Below are 16,280 nucleotides of genomic sequence, written 5' to 3'. Positions count from 1 at the left end.
CTTTGTACCAGCAGCTGAGAAGCTTCATTACAACGCTCTGTTTTCCAGACTTTACATTTCATTTGGCCAAAGGGGTCACATGACAGCTGCAAACTAATGCCCTGAGGGTTCTTTCTGCCTTCATTTGACACTGACAGGCTGTGAGAGACTCCAACACCACAGAAAGAAAATATTCTTTCTTTCCATTACATCACCCAGCCAGGAATGGGGGAGGGGCACAGCTGGTGGCAGCCGCAGTACCATCTGCTCTCACTAATAGTTCATGCTGGTTTACTTATAGATTCCTACTTCTAGAGCCGGGGACATTCATATCTGGTTGCCACTGGTGGGTAACATGACTTTGTGAATACTCCAACACCAGTAATAACTTTTTTTTTCCTGCATAAGATAGCTGTTTGTACAGTACCACAGTTAATTAATTCATTAATTGTTTTAATTTACTAGTGGACGACAAAGGGTGGGTCTAAATTAAAACAGGAACCAAACTTTGTAAAAAAAAAAAAAAAGACACACGATATTCTTAGCAACCCTTTAACAGCACACAATCTGATAAACTGTTCATATTTGATATAAATCTGGAGGGAGAGGTAAACATGCATGTTAGGCACCACTGAGGTTTTAGATCCACTATCCACACGAAGTAACAGTGGGAATCCTTGTTACTTACCATACATCTTCCCTTCATCTGATAAGATGATTTTCCTCCTTCCACATGGAGGGTAGATAGCCAGTGCCTCCTGAAAGCTCTGTTCAATGTCAGGGCTCCAGACACCTTCTGCATCATTGTCAAGGCTCTTCTCTGCGGAGTCACTCAGCCTTTCGATGTCTTCGGCAGGGCTTTCGCTCCCACTCCAGCTGCTGGGGTCAATGATGACGGCTGGTTTCTCCAAGCCTAAGCCTGGAGCCTACAAAAGAGAAACCTGAAACACGCAAAAGAAGATGACTTGATCACGAGCCATACATCTGGTTATAGAAAAGGATTGCTATATTAGTGGCTATTTGTTGAGGCAATGTATATTTAAAAAAAAAAAAAAAAAAGTGAAACCTAAAAATTTGTATATGTAACCATGAACGATAAGCAGATTTATCCAAAACATCTGTCAACCACATCAAGGACAGTGAATGTTTATTGGTAAACTTACCTGTTAAGGCATTCAGTTCCAATTAAAGAAAACAACCTGCATCATTGTGTACAGAACTGTAATTATAACAAAATATAATCAAAACGACGGTTGTGTGTTTCTTACAAAGTCACTGTCGCTTTATCCAGGTAAATACTGAACCATGAAACAAAGTTTACTGTGCTGTATTATTTGCATACTAGCACTTTCTAGTGCAATCTCTGTAAATTTTATAAAATAAGACCACTTCAGTTCACTTAAGTTATAAATATGTAGTATTTAGGAAAAAAAAAGTTTTCCACAATATTCAAGTGTTCCAAAGAGGTAGTTTTGGAGACTTTGGTCAGTTTCTACTCATGCACCACAAGCTGTTGTAAAGTGGGACTAGGAGCATATGTTTCTTCTAGAATGTCAGTTTATGAGGGGGATGGGAGCAAGCTGTTGGAAAAAAGCTCACACTGAGTGGAGGGAGCTTTTACTGAATTCCGTTTTTGTGTGCTGAATGCTGACACTGCAGATCTGGCTTGCAAACTGATGGCGGGGGGGCTCACTTTTTTTTTTTCTCAACTGAATAATGAACTACATAGCTAATCACTTCCAGCAATGTGCATAATGTAGTTGCTTGACTTAATACTGCAGCTTGAAACGCAGAAACATGTTTTTCTTTGATATCCCGAAACATTTTGCAGGAGGAATGAGGACATTTACTGATAAACATGTCCACTGAATCCTCATTCTGACAACTGAACTGTTCTCAAAAGAGCAGGTGATGCAAATTCCCCAGTTTGTTTAACAGTTTAACTTTGTCACCTCCAGTAACAGTTCCATTTAACTGCACAATCAAACTTGGGAATTTTCACTGGTCATTCTGGGTGAATGATTTTCTAAATTGGGCTTGAGCTTATTCTCTTGCCCCAGGGTTTAAAAAACAAACAAACAACAAACACATGTAAACAAAAGCTATCTGGTAACTACGGATCATTAAGAGAGTTTCTCTTTTTCTATTGTATTGCATTATTATTATTATTTTTTTTACAAATGTTTATTTGTTTTTGGGCAGGGTTTGACACAGACACCAAGAAGGTTTGCAAGTAGCAATGAAAAAAAAGCAGAATAATTATTCAGCAATGCAATACAATGCATGAAAAGAAAGTGATACTGTTGTTGAACTGAACTGTAACTGTAACTGGAATGATGAATACAGTGTGACACAACCAAGGTATGTTGTTTAGAAGCTGCTATTTATTAACCCAAATATTTGTTAAAGAACATCTGAAAAATCAATACTCAACAAACCTACTTAACCACTATACATGGTTGATGTCACTAAGGCCATTTACTACAGAATAAATCATCTTAAACAAGTGACCGACGCATTATTTTATATGCATTGTTCCTTAGGAGAACCGTTCTCTAAAACCAGATCAATGCTGCTTTGGACACTTGGTTATTGTGATGGTGGTTTCCTAATTTCCTCTGCAAGAAATGAAAGCCCCTTAACTTATCATTGCATGGGTATAAGGGTTCCCACCTACTGCAACACATAATGTGATAATGTAAATTAAGCCTTTTTCTTTCTGGTTTCAATTAACTTTTTCCTTCACCTCAGAAATATTTTTCATATCTCTTGAAACATTTACCATTTCTTCCTCTGTAAATTGTGTAATAATTGCTTAATTGAATGACAGACAGGACTGTTAATACAGTTTTAAAAGAGCAGCAGCAATCAGTTGCTCTGAAAAGCCCTGACTTGGTTTTCTATTGACAATCCTTAATGGAGAAATCTGCACAGTAATAACTGAAATAATTCTCTAAAAGCATCAATCTTTGTTGAAAAATATTTAACTACAAAGACAGGAATTGCAGGTAGGGATAATATTCCATCCTTGACGTACATCAACAATACAGACCTGCATGCAGGTCAAGACAAAATTACTATACTTGCAGAACAGACACTGAAAGATAACACAACTCAAAACAGCAGACCACTAAACTAATCTTGTGTGTGTGTGTATTTTATATATATATATATATATATATATATATATATACACACACACACACACACACACACACACACACACACACACACACACAAACATACATACATACATACAACCTTTTTTTGTTCAGCATAAGACAGTGACATCTGTTAAGTTATCCTATTGCTTTCTATAAAATAATTTAGTGCAGGAAGGTGTAAATATTTAGCAAATAAATAAAAAAAAAATTTGTTAAACTTCAAGACATGTACTTAACGATTTGCCTTGGGCACCCTGATTAAACACATGGGGAAATGTTTAAATATGGTCTTGTCTGAATGCAAACCCTTAAGAATAACATTGCCTCCTGTATAAACTGAAAAGGAAACAGAATGCAGGCCTACATGTTTACACAGAAAACGTAACCTTATAAAGCAGTATCAATTTCCTACCAATCTACAAAGGCAATGGCTGACACTTTCAGACAATAAGCAAACCCAGTCTTTCCAAATGCAAGTAACCTGGTTTACAAGCAGTTATGCAAATGAATACTGCATATTTGCCTAATTTCATGAGTCTGTGTGACAAATTCTTGTTATTGCACCCAGTAGGGCTACCTGACAACAGATTCTCCTCCACAGCGGAGACCTGGGAAATAGCAGGGCAACTGAAAACCGTTAGGGTAGGGGCCATTAGTTCGATTTTACTGACCTTGACTGAAATGTATTCATGCTATACCGTTAGCACACCTGGCCTGGGTTAAATCAAAATGACAAATGGCAGTTCATAAAATGTATTCTGTATTCTTGGGGGGACGACGACAAACAAAACAAAAACACAATTAATTTGGAATATTACTTCTCATGATTTACATAACGGGTGAGCAATGGGTAACCCTGTTGGCAGACAGGACTGCTATCTGTATTGTACTTGGAAACAGCAGCTGCCAGAAGTGCCATCTAAATACTGTGATCACAACTATTCAACTCTACTCCAATTTAGAGTTTCCAAGAAATTTCTTTCCCATTCCACTGCCAGTGACATACACAAATAAAATGGCAATATATTGCATCACAACATGGTTGACAGACGCCAGGTATTTGAATTCATCTGCAGTTCTAATGACCTTTTGCAGGTTTACTGTATCACCCCTGTGTAAGTGCCTGCCCTTCAGCACACAGCAACAGGAACAGGAGGGCTGGGTAAGTTGTGCTTCTGAAGCACTTTCAAGCAGAACAGCCTTCAGCAAATGAATAAAGGATTCTGGTTCACTGTCTTCATTTGCAAAAACATTTTAAAAAGTCCACAGGGAATGAGTCCCACAGTAAATACTGTCTGTGCCAGAATCCTGCCCTTCTTTGTTACAAATATGATGATAAAAGCTCTTGCACTACATTAGCTGACACACGCCTACACAGGCTGCCCAGCTAAAATTAATTGTGCCCTGGTTCAAATGTATAAAGATGTATAGTAGAAAGTCACTCTGTCTTGTTTCATTAACAAATTAAACACATGTACGCAAACTTGGCAGGGTTACAAAAAAAAAAAAAAAGAATTGACACTGCTTTCCAACATGCACAACCCGGTCTTGTTAAAAATGTCAAAGGAACTAACTGCACTATTTCGTCAGATATGTTTTTCTAAAATATTAATATCTGCCAGGATTTTTTATGGTATACAAAATGTAAAAAAAATTAAAACACACACCATTAAAATGCTAGGATGTTAAGGTTTGTAACAGGGTGTATTCAAAGTCTTTTACATCTGACATGTTAGCCACAGTTTAGCAATACTATCTTGTGAAGCGGTAAAGTGCATATACCTACCAACCGATACTTGTTCTACTTAAATACAATCACGTCTATAAATGAAAAAGGTGCAAAACTAATATCAGAAATAGTAAAATTCAAGCAGTATGGTTCACTTCTTGGTTCACCAAACTAAAACACCTGAAATATTTCTATTGCATTCTAAGTATCCAGCACCGGCAGTTTTGTCTGAAAAGAAAACTGACCTTCCCATTGTTTAGTAGAATTAAGGAGGAAGTAACAGATGTTCTTGGTATTATTTCTAAATCATGCAACCCAGTATTTTTTGCGAATAGTTAGTGGACACGAGTTGCTGTGTTACAAAACCGATGTGTAGCATTTAAGCATTTTTTTAATGTAACAGCTAAAGCGTGTGACAAAGGACAGGGTGTACTGCATCTGTCAAACAAGCTTTAGCTGGGAGCTAAGGTGGAGAGGGGATCCCTAGTACTCTATATACCTGATGTTGTTAAAAAAAAAAAAAGTTTTGGGGAATGAACTTAATCACCACTATAAAAGAGTCTTTCAAGGTAAACTGGAAAAACCTGATTTACTGTGCTTTGCCAAAAGCGTACACTGGCTTGCAGTACACCTCTCCATTTGCAAACTGTTTACTCTGACGAGTCATTTGGCGAGATTGTTTCACGAATTAGTTTGACCTAAAATGTGAAGCGTTTAACCTAAGTATTCGTCAAAACAAGTATGGTAAGTGTTTAATAAAACAAATGAAAAAAAAAAAAACATTGCATTTATTTGATCATTGAAGATTAATTAAATCACTTGCTGTTCATGCACAGTACCTGAGTAATAAGAGTTCAATGCATGTTATAACACTGGCAGTTTCTGTATCACAGCAGCAATACTGAAAGGATGGAATTCTTTCCTAAATCCATTTTTTAGAGCTTTATTGCTTGTTCCATGCTTTATAATGGTGCCTGTAATGGGAAGACAACAGGTTATACAAGACATACATCTCGTGATGTCAAAGGGCATAGCAAAGGATCACCTGGGAGCCAGAGTAATTTAATTTGTAAACTAGATTTCTTTTTTCTAGTCACTGTCTGAAATGGCTTATTTTATTGATATGGTATCATTTGTATTCAAAGCACAATTTTAATAAATATCTCAACTGTTTAGCTTCAGGCTTCTTGGTAATATGGATGAAATTAAAATTTCTGGTTATAAATAGTTTACTTTAACAAAACTAAGTAAAACAAACCAGAATAGAAAACAATAAATAGACCATGCTGGAAAGTCTTAAATGGTCTGACTTGTTTGTTTCAATCACTGAACTGTTTATTTCCCACATTATCATGCCAAACTCGTGCCAAATTTTGTTTAACAGTTTTGGACATTCTACATACAGTGCATTTTGCTGTGGTGCCTTCACTCTCTTGATATATCCCAGTTACGTAGGGCACCGTCACTGGAACAAAGACACACTTCAGTTAGAATGAATGTGCTGCTGTTAGTCTGCCTAACTCTGCTTGAACCCAGCAGAATCCCTGTTTTAATGTGAAGGGAATTTAGTCCAGTATGCAGAGGTTTTTGCTGCGTTTAAAGTTGTGCCTAAATATTTGTATTACCACAGGCCCATCATGATTACTGATCATTGAAAATAATTAATCTCATAAAACGTGGTCGTACCGAGTCATGACTGCTTAAGTAAAAACTTGGAATCAGGTTGCATTTACTTCAATAGATTTTCTGCATATAAAAAGGTGCTGTTTTTTTTTTTTTTTTTTTTTAAATCTGCTAATTTTTTCTTTATACAATATCATAATGTAAGAATATCAGTGATGCTGCACAGACAATGAACAGTAAACGTGTCTATTCGGTGTCATCTGGGCACCAGAAAAGCCAGTTAACTGTTTTTTTAAATTTGTTTTTACATCTAAGTTGTCTGCCTCACGCCTCAGGGGAGGTTAAGATAGTCACATCACACTCTGTAAAGAAGAGCCGACCCCCTAGTAAGGCAAATCCTACAGGAGTAACTGTGGCTCAGCCTTGTTACCCCCTAGGGGATAAAAACCTTGAAAAAGGAGAGGCTAGAAAAATAAGGGTTTAAACCAAATGGTACAGAAACAGGTTTGCTGGTAGATCGTGTTACAGATAACCAACATTTGGAGGGACAAGTGCTTTTTGGGTGTGGTTAGAATTATTTACCTGGATGTCTGCCTGAGTTTACAGCATACAAAGAAGGAATCGCATAGAGATGCTGGAGTTATTTTCTGATGTTAGGGAGGTGGAAATACAGATCCAAGTAAGAGATCAGTTCAGAAGAAACAATCAAAACTTTCTATCACTTATTCTGATTTAGAGAAAGAAAAAGGTGTGCCAAGATTTCAGTGTAAAGATCTGAAGAAAGTTTAGAGCACAAGAAAAGTCATCAATCCATTATATATATTTAGTTCTATGTCTCAGTCTCTTTGAACTATTGCCTAGAAGACATTAATCTGTCACCCGAAATTACTACAGCGTCAGAGGACCACACAGCTCTGGGCAACTTAGATGCTAGCCCGCAGGCGCCCGGCCAGTCTACAGGGGTCACTGGTGCGTGGTGAGCCGAAGACACCCTAGCAGACCCCCCCTATACATATGCTTTTTATCACAACTCTGAGGACAGCGATATGAAACTGCATCGACGTTGCTTTTTCTGAGCTAAAATAAAAAGTAACACAGATTAATGTAACCTTTTAAATGTCAATAATAATAACAATAATTTATGGTTATCAAATTAATTTTACTATTTTGTAAGGCAGCTTCAAGCCTAAGCAATTACTGTGAAGGTGTCACATATTATATATTTATTATAAATTCAGATATAAACACAAGTTACAGATCAATTTTCATTATTTTTACTGTTGAAAAATAAATAGTTACAAAACTTGTATTTTCCGAGCAATTACAGTACCTTTAAGGAATTTGAAGTTATTGGGTAATAAATAGAAAATGTGTTCATTACTCAACACAAAACAATGTGGTCCCTCAGTTTCCCTTTAGACAATTACTGAGTTTCAATCAATAACAAATCTGACAATGTTATTTAATATAGAACCTGTCGTGATCAAGCTAACAAACTAATTTATATTGTCTAAGCGATTATTTCTTACCTTTCAGCTTTTTGATATGATTTTTTTTGTTTGTTTGTTTATTTCCTTAGTTTTGTTAGGAATCTGTCACCGCTGCAGTGGATTGTGGGACTGTAGCCCTGGGTAAGGTGTTCTCTGTGATTCAGTTCGACAAAGGAATGCATATTCCAGTTTCCACAGTAGCTCAGGTTTAATGAAAGGACACATTTATATAGGAATCAGTTGCATTTGCCAGTTTTTCAGTGTACTTCCATTGTCAGTTTATGGCCTTGTTACAGCAGTAAAAATGTCAGCACAGGAAAATTTGCTTCCAATCGTCTCTTAAACACTCAATGCAGGAGTTAAGTTGCTGGCACTCTATTGTAAACATGAAGGAAGGGCAGCTTTTCTTGTTTTGAAATCAGCACACTAATCAATGGGCGTGCTTTAATTAATACCTGCTGGCAAAAACTTCTTAAAAGGTAATTTCTTGGAAAATACGAGTACTGGCACACCTAGTTACAATTATGTGCATTTCTACCTAACTATAGCATACACTACTTGGAAAGGTCATTACAAACCTGTGTTTCCTGTTATTGTTGCATACTTTTTACATCTTATTAATAATAAGACCACAATGTCACCCCTGATATGGTTATATAATAACCCTAATTACAGCCTCTTCTGTGAAAGCCAAGAACGACACCTGTACAGCAGTCAATGTGGTCACACAGATAATTACATACTCCTGCCCTTAACACTAAGCGCCCTGGAAATGTTCTTATTAACGAGATGAAAAGTGCATTTCTACTCAGGAATGAGCTGTAACTGTGACACCCCATTAAAAAGCTGATACTTACCAGTCCATTATGTCAAACTGGGCTCCGTTGTGCAGAGTAAGAATCGGTTCTTTATATGAATAGAACACGTTTCAGGACAGGAGTAATAAGAAAGCAGATGGCAAGACTAAAATGCAATTTTCTGTTTGGAGTCCCCTGCACTGTTCTCTTACTATGTGGCACAACGATTTCATGAACACATGAATTTGTGATGACCCAAGCAGCAGAGACCTGGCTGCCAAGTACAGTTTTATAATTAGGCTATCATAAAACACATTGTCCTACATATGCTTTAAAAAGAGAGGCATAATCTGTGTATAATTGTTTAAGAAATGCCCACTTATGCATCGTGCCCACTGATGAAGAATGGCGCATACAGCTACAACTAACATAAGAACACTTCCGAAATTCCATTTGCAGTTAGCTTAGCATCTCAAATACTGTGGAATATCATGCCTATTGATCAAATTATTATCTGGACCAAGTACAGTGTAAACAGAGAAACAATTTATATATGTTTATTTTATACACTGTTTATTTGATTTGTCAAATTAAGACAAAATATGGTACTGTTTAAAAAAAATAAAAAACATATGCTAAGAAACTGTAAAAATGTGTGAAGATGTCATAATAATTAAACCTCATAAAGGATCTATTCTATATGGATCAGTTGCTCCAAATGACCGGAATAACATTAAAAGACAAGAGACATGCCGAGTCAAATTTCGTAAGCATTAGATTTAGTGCACTTGCCTTTATTATTATTTCTTTTTACGAGTTGTTATCTTGAATTCTATAAAAACAAGGATTAAAACAACAGCTACACATTCTGTACAAATGTCCAAAAAACAAAAGCATACACATTTCCAGATGACTGAACTGGGTATAGTGTTTCTTATTGGTAATAACATATCATCCATTTCATGCTACAGTACTTTAAACCCACAGGACTGTTCACAGCAGATCACTATCTAAAAGATGAGAACTTCAAATTGTAAACCTCAAATCTCAGTCAAGCACCAAAGTGATAGACCGTTTGATCAATTTTCTGTTAGTTGAGAAGAGCATTGATTTACATGGACTGTCAAATACTATTTATGTACTTGGATCCCATTATAGACCTGGAATGAAAAAGAAAAGAATGCCACAAATACCTAGTCTGCCTTATACCCTATCTCATTCCTCATTTTAGTTCTTTTAAATAAATCTGTCAAATTTACTTTATGACTTATCAATAACATTATATCTGTACTGCAGAGACCGTATGAATCAATCCATTACATTAACTGTAAGAAATATTACTGCATGTATCATGTGCTTTTGGCACAGCGACAGTACACTGCTGCACCATTCACATTGCAACAATAGTATTAGGATTCATAATCTTGTCCTTCATAATTTCTATTAAAAAAAAGTATATTATATATATATATATATATATATATATATATATATATATATAATATATATATATATATATATATATATATATAGGTTTTTTTTTTTGCTTTTCTGGACACCTTTGAAAATTTTGCACTTTGCACAGATTTTTTTTTTTTCAAAATACTCATTACAGTACATACATCTAAGGCTTCTTGTGAAATTGCGCAATGCTGTGTACAGAATGCAGCCACAGGGCTTTGACTCACAGGTTCAGTCTACTGTATGTGAGAAATGTCAAAGTAAATGGCACTTCAAACAACAGGCTCGACTGAAAACATTTTTTCCTTTATTAGCAGCTGTAAAGAATCTATGCTGAGTAGCCACTTAAGAATGAAAAACAAAGTCACTGTTTGTTCCACTTGCGCTAATGTCAGCTTTTACCACCACTGTGTTAATTACACAAGGCGAATTCAGTTTCTGGAAACTATTCACAACGCTGTATGTACAGTGGCCATTATCCTGTTTCACATGCAGTTCCATCCGACATGCCATAGCTCAAAGGGGCTCAGCTCTTATACTGCAACAGTCTTCTTATCCATCTGCAATGTTTAGTAACATTCAATATAAATGAAATCAGGACATCAAAAAACTCCCTTTTTACAGTGTGTGTATATCACAGTGTACAACTTCACTGCTTGTTTGATTAACCAACCTATATTCAAGTAAAACACAGTGCAGTGCAAAGTAGCTGCATAATTGCAAAAACTACATTTCCTCGAAGTATTATGTTTCTAAATACCTAACGAGGCATGTCAGTCCTCCTTCATTCCATTTCAGTGTTTGAGCAGAGGAAGCTGCAATTATCTGTCATTTCAAGACGTTTGGGTTTGAATTTCTTGTTAAAATGCATTATTTAAAGTCACTACACTTATATAGAAGTCTCAGTCTCTAAACCATCAATACCCAAAAGTTACCCATTTGTTACTGGTACTGAAACACTCAGCAAAATAACACTTTAACCAAGTTTAAGTTCCCTCTGTACTGTATTTATACTTTACCATGGATTAGTATAGTCAACACACAGCACAGTACTAGCAACTGATCTACACAACTACTGAACAGTCAGAACTGAACTGACATTGCTTTTTCATGTTTTTTAGAGTCCCATTCAAAAGCACAAAGGAACCATTCATTTTAATGAGAGCCATAAAAAAAGCATTTCCAGAAAAGAGGTGCAACCCCCCCCCCCCCCCCCCCCCCCCCCCCAAAACCTCTTAAACATTAGCAATTGTATGTTCCAATGAGCAATATGTCCTTAAAAGCTGCCTTGAATTCTGTCACTAAATATATTCATCATCACCATTATCATAAAATAAAACACCTAGTTTTAAAACGGTATTCAGAGTATTAGGCCCTCCGCAAGTGCTTGGGAGAAAAGCAGATACAGTATTTCTTTGTAGTTTCTTCTTGATCATTAGGTCCCCTTGTCTACCAATCTTTAGATTTTGGTTTACCTAATAAAGTAGCATTCTTTTCCTGCAATACAGTACAATATGTATAAAGGCCAAAGACTCAAACCACTAATTAAGATATGATTGAATAAAAATAGTTTACTGGGATGGATCTACAGCAAATTCAATGTGCATGCCTAAAAAATATAGTTTCCTGCAATTATTATTTTGTATACTTAAATCAGTGTGCGTAGTTATAAAAACAGAATTCCACAAACTCAAGTTTTACATCAATATACATAAAATAGGTCCTGATGCAGTCTGGTGTGGACTCCACTATGCATACTAATGGTCAATAATGTGCAAATAAGCTCAAACTTTTATAAAGTTAGAGCAACTAAGAAAAATCTATCAAGCCATTGTCAAAAGTCTATAAAGAGCGCATTTCACACAACGATACTACAGCTGTTAATTGACTTTAACAGCTTTATTACAGTAAGAGATTGGAACACAATGCTAGCAAGCCAGATCGACTGACATTTGAATAAAGACCACAAATTATAAACAGTTTCAGTAAATGAAGTGATTCAGTGCCTGTTCCACAGACATACATCTTCCTATTGCTTGCAAAAGCAGCACATGCTAACCGCTAATACTGCCATAGCAAGCACTGGGAAAGGAAGCTATTGAAGCCTGGATTTCCTGCTTTTGGCCATGGCCAAGAACTCTGAGGTTTACAGTGGTTTCAGGAACTGACTCATCTAATTATTCATGGATTAGATATTGGTTTTTCATATGTCTCTGGTCAGGGGACTATGAACTTAAACAATTTGTAAGATGCCCATTCTCGATGGAAACAACAATTACTTACAAAAGCAACCAGAATTAGCAACTTTTTGGAAAAGGAAGATAAAGCTTGGCACGTGGTTTAAATGATCTCATTGCTGCAAACTGCTGAACCCGTGGTTTACAGTTTACTGTACTAGACCTACAATAACAATGAACAAAAAAGCTTAGATGATGGTTCTTCTTGGAAACAGGATTCTAATAGTTGGCTATACAATTATTTCAATATATGCCTCCATGTATTATTCAGGGGATTCTGGAAAACGGACATCACTGCAATTCACTTTATTGGAAGATAACCTATAAATGGCAGTGTTCATAGACCATTTATCCAGCCCTCAGCTCTATCGCAGCCATAGGACCCATGTGGTCCGTTAGTTAGTCACACACTACGAGGTCCAATTTTTCTCTAAGATCTGTCTACTACTTAAACGCCAATCAAAACAATAGTTATGGAAGATAGTGGATGCGTTCTGTTACAGAAATTTGTCAACACAATTGCATTTTCTCTTTCACTTTTCAGCTTCTTCAGATAAATGTTCTGCAGTCCAAACTCTGGGTCTGTTAAACCAGGCGCATATTTAATTTATCTTGATCTAAGACCTGTGTGTTTTTAAATATAGAAACGCCTGGTTGGTATGCATACTGAACCATGTGTCTAGCAACCATCACTTAAAAAAAATAAAAACACACACAATTAATGCAGCTTTAATATTTACATTTTAAAACAACTACCTCAGTCAGAAAATCACTCACAGTGGCAATTGAGAAGGCCAAAGTGCACTCAGGGGCTGGGCTGGCAGTCATTTTATGGCTATAGTCCTAAAGCAGATTTACTTAGATGACGTCAGTGTCTCAATTCCAGCTTTTTCTTAGCATTCACCATTTGCCTCTCGAAGCCTTTACTAAACAGCAGAGCAGCAGACCATAATAAAAATTCCCTTTGTGACAGAGTTTACCTCAGTGCTTTGAGGCCTAGCTATAGGTCTTCAACCCAGCTGAAAGTGCTTAGAAATGTTAATAAAATACAATGCTACATCATACTGTACTTATCCAAACAGCATTTCAAGCAAACAAAAAAGCAATCTTATATTGTTTGCACAGTTAAGGCATACCCACAGGATCAAAGCAGGCATATTGGACTGGCACAAGCGTGTATTATGCAAAGAGGAGAAGAAGAGAGAAACTGAAGTACACAGAAATACATTCTGAGGCACGGCAAACAGAAAGACCCAGAGGGCAGAGATAAGAGTCATCACATGCAAAGTTTTACATGAAATTGTAACACAGTCTTAGACAGATAAATAAAGCATAACAGTAAAAAAAAATAAACATTCAGGTGAATTTTGAGATTTGTCCAGAAACTCTCGGACAACTTCAAACACAGCATGACTAATTACAGTACAGGTCAATACTACAGATAGATCCATTAAAAATATGTGCAGTGTGCCCTACCCCTTCCTATCATCAGTTCATCAATAAAAATCCAATTGGATTTAATTTAGAATCGATAACCCGAACAATCTTTCTACCTTAGTTGCATTAGATGTGTTACTTGTTAAACATCATGTGATGTGTCTTGGTCTTAAATAAATTTGAACGATGAGGGAAATGTATCAGAGAACCACTTCTGATAGCAGAATATCACATACCGTCTAACTGGAACCACACACAACATGCTACTAAAGAGCTAATGTGTGTTTGATCCTCAAAAGTGAGCTTTCAAGTACAGGATTATTTTATTGGCTGTTCACAAGCTAATATTTTATTTGGCTTATAGGCTGAAGTGCTTGTCATTCATACTTTGGGAATAATTTCATTGGATAGACTTTGCTAACTGTTCCATGACTAACGGATATGTGTTTTAATCAGAAAAGAAACACCTTCTTCAATGAACATGGCCTAAGTATGTGTGTTTAATCTGCCAGATCACAGAAAAAGATCAACGGTGTGGTCTGAGCAGGACTTTTGATTATTCTTCATGGACGAGACTAAACTGAAACACTATTTCACTGCTCTGTGATTGCAGATCCATCTGGCAGAACAGAAACACTGATCATGCTAATTACTGCAGATTAGTACAGGGTCCTGGAGCTTTTAAAATATTCAGCAAATGGTTAAGCTTTATATCTATATGCACCCAATCTTATGAACTTTTTATAGTAAAAAAAAAAAAAAAAAATCTTAAAAATAAGAGTAAACTATTAAAATTGACTAGTTTAATGGTAAACAGTAAATGGAATTCTGCATTTGTAAATACAGTATGTGATACATTGGCAATGCTCGCCTATAATCAATTTTTTTAAAAAGTGTTAAAATGTTTACTGTGTGCAAAGAATAAGTATAAGTGTCAACTGATTTAACATAACTGAAGAGTGAAGAGATTCCACAGAACAAAAAGATGTTAGCATTTGCTTCAAAATAATCCCCCCCCCCCCCAAAAAAAAAAAAAAAAAACTAAAACAGTTGGTGACTCAAATATGAAGCATATTAAAATGCTATGGATAAGCTAAATTAACAGATAGCTTATCTGAAGCACACACTGGCCATATGGTGCCACGCACACTACCGCCTGTTGCTGGCATAACAATAGGCTGTTCCAGACATAGACTGGAAAGCACAGTGTTTGACAAATGATCGTTAGCATGAATTTTCAGAGAGCAGAGGGCAAGAGCAAGCGAGCATGTATATTTGCATTTTCTTTTTCTTCTACAGGTGCATAGAAGACTAAACCAGATGTCAACTTCAGAATCAGGCTGCTTGGCTTCTGCGATTCAGCACCATTTCGCATACTGCCACAACTATGGCAAAGACAATTAGCCTTTTATTTTTATTTATTTTTTGCCTTACAAGCAACCCAGTCAACAGTGCAGCTTATTTAAAACACCTGGCTTCTTTTCACTTCATCACGAAGGCTCTGCATTCTGCCCTTTGTGCCCACTGTCATTTTATGCTTTCATTACAATATGCAACATAACGTTAAACACTTGGTCTAAAACACATCAGGCCTTCTTTTATTAATTAATTAAAGCCTTACAAAACACTTTAAAACAATACACAGAAAATGTTTACATTTACTAGACTACAGAAGAAAGAATTAAGAGTATTATAACAAACAAAAGAACCTTCCTTTGATAACATTACCTTGAAATTGACATTTTAATGCAAGTAAATGTTATTGATTTACTTAAATAATGTTCTTCATTTCCCAAACATGACCTTATGTAATGTAAGCTCAGTCATAACAACTATTTATTAAAGTTTAACATCATAATACAGAGAAAGTGCACAATTGTTTTGTTATGGGTGTTTGGAACAATGTTTTATATGTCATATTCAAGTTTAATACATAAAAATCTACTTAAAAAATAAAAAATAAAAAAATCCTTACGGTACTAAAAGCTACTGCCTGATTTGATGTTACCCAAAATCTCAATTTTTATTTTTTAAATGAAAACGGAGACAGACAACCCAGCACTGCAGCTCAAATCGCTAAAGTTTTCTCAACAGCAATTTGAGTTGGAGGTCACAGTGACCCTGCTCCAGAGATCTCATTAATGCCAAAAAACTGTTTTAGCTTTCTTGTTTAAAATAATCCCAGTGATCTCTTCATGAATGTACAATTACTGTTCTCAAAGGAATGAACATTTCTGTGCTCAAATCTCAAGGGTCTGTTTATAATTCTTTCAATCGATTGCCTTACTTTCAGCAGTGGTTAACCTGGCAGATCTACTCCAAATGCAGATATTTACTTTCTACATTTTTCATACATAAACACA

At 36.0% G+C, this 16,280-nt stretch overlaps 2 protein-coding genes and 1 long non-coding RNA gene across 3 annotated transcripts in view; 1 reads left to right on the top strand and 2 right to left on the bottom strand.

The window, feature by feature from the left end:
- LOC121294938 (transcriptional enhancer factor TEF-1-like) overlaps nucleotides 1-747 on the bottom strand; it is a 31,326-nt gene extending 30,579 nt beyond the window's left edge. Inside the window, exon 1 of the mRNA XM_041219159.1 lies at nucleotides 668-747. Within this exon, the coding sequence (XP_041075093.1) occupies nucleotides 668-674 (7 nt within the window). The 5' untranslated portion in view covers nucleotides 675-747. The remainder of the gene's footprint in view (nucleotides 1-667) is intronic.
- The window catches only part of LOC121294939, a 126,150-nt gene extending 110,079 nt beyond the window's left edge, over nucleotides 1-16,071 (top strand). Inside the window, exon 6 of the mRNA XM_041219163.1 lies at nucleotides 15,217-16,071. Within this exon, the coding sequence (XP_041075097.1) occupies nucleotides 15,217-15,232 (16 nt within the window). The 3' untranslated portion in view covers nucleotides 15,233-16,071. The remainder of the gene's footprint in view (nucleotides 1-15,216) is intronic.
- The window catches only part of LOC121294940, a 19,370-nt gene continuing 3,890 nt past the window's right edge, over nucleotides 801-16,280 (bottom strand). Inside the window, exon 3 of the long non-coding RNA XR_005946839.1 lies at nucleotides 801-920. This is a non-coding gene — a long non-coding RNA (uncharacterized LOC121294940). The remainder of the gene's footprint in view (nucleotides 921-16,280) is intronic.

The sequence above is a fragment of the Polyodon spathula genome, chromosome 19 (genome assembly GCF_017654505.1).
Source record: "Polyodon spathula isolate WHYD16114869_AA chromosome 19, ASM1765450v1, whole genome shotgun sequence".
NCBI classification, from domain to species: domain Eukaryota; kingdom Metazoa; phylum Chordata; class Actinopteri; order Acipenseriformes; family Polyodontidae; genus Polyodon; species Polyodon spathula.
This window is presented reverse-complemented; position numbering and strand designations above follow the sequence as displayed.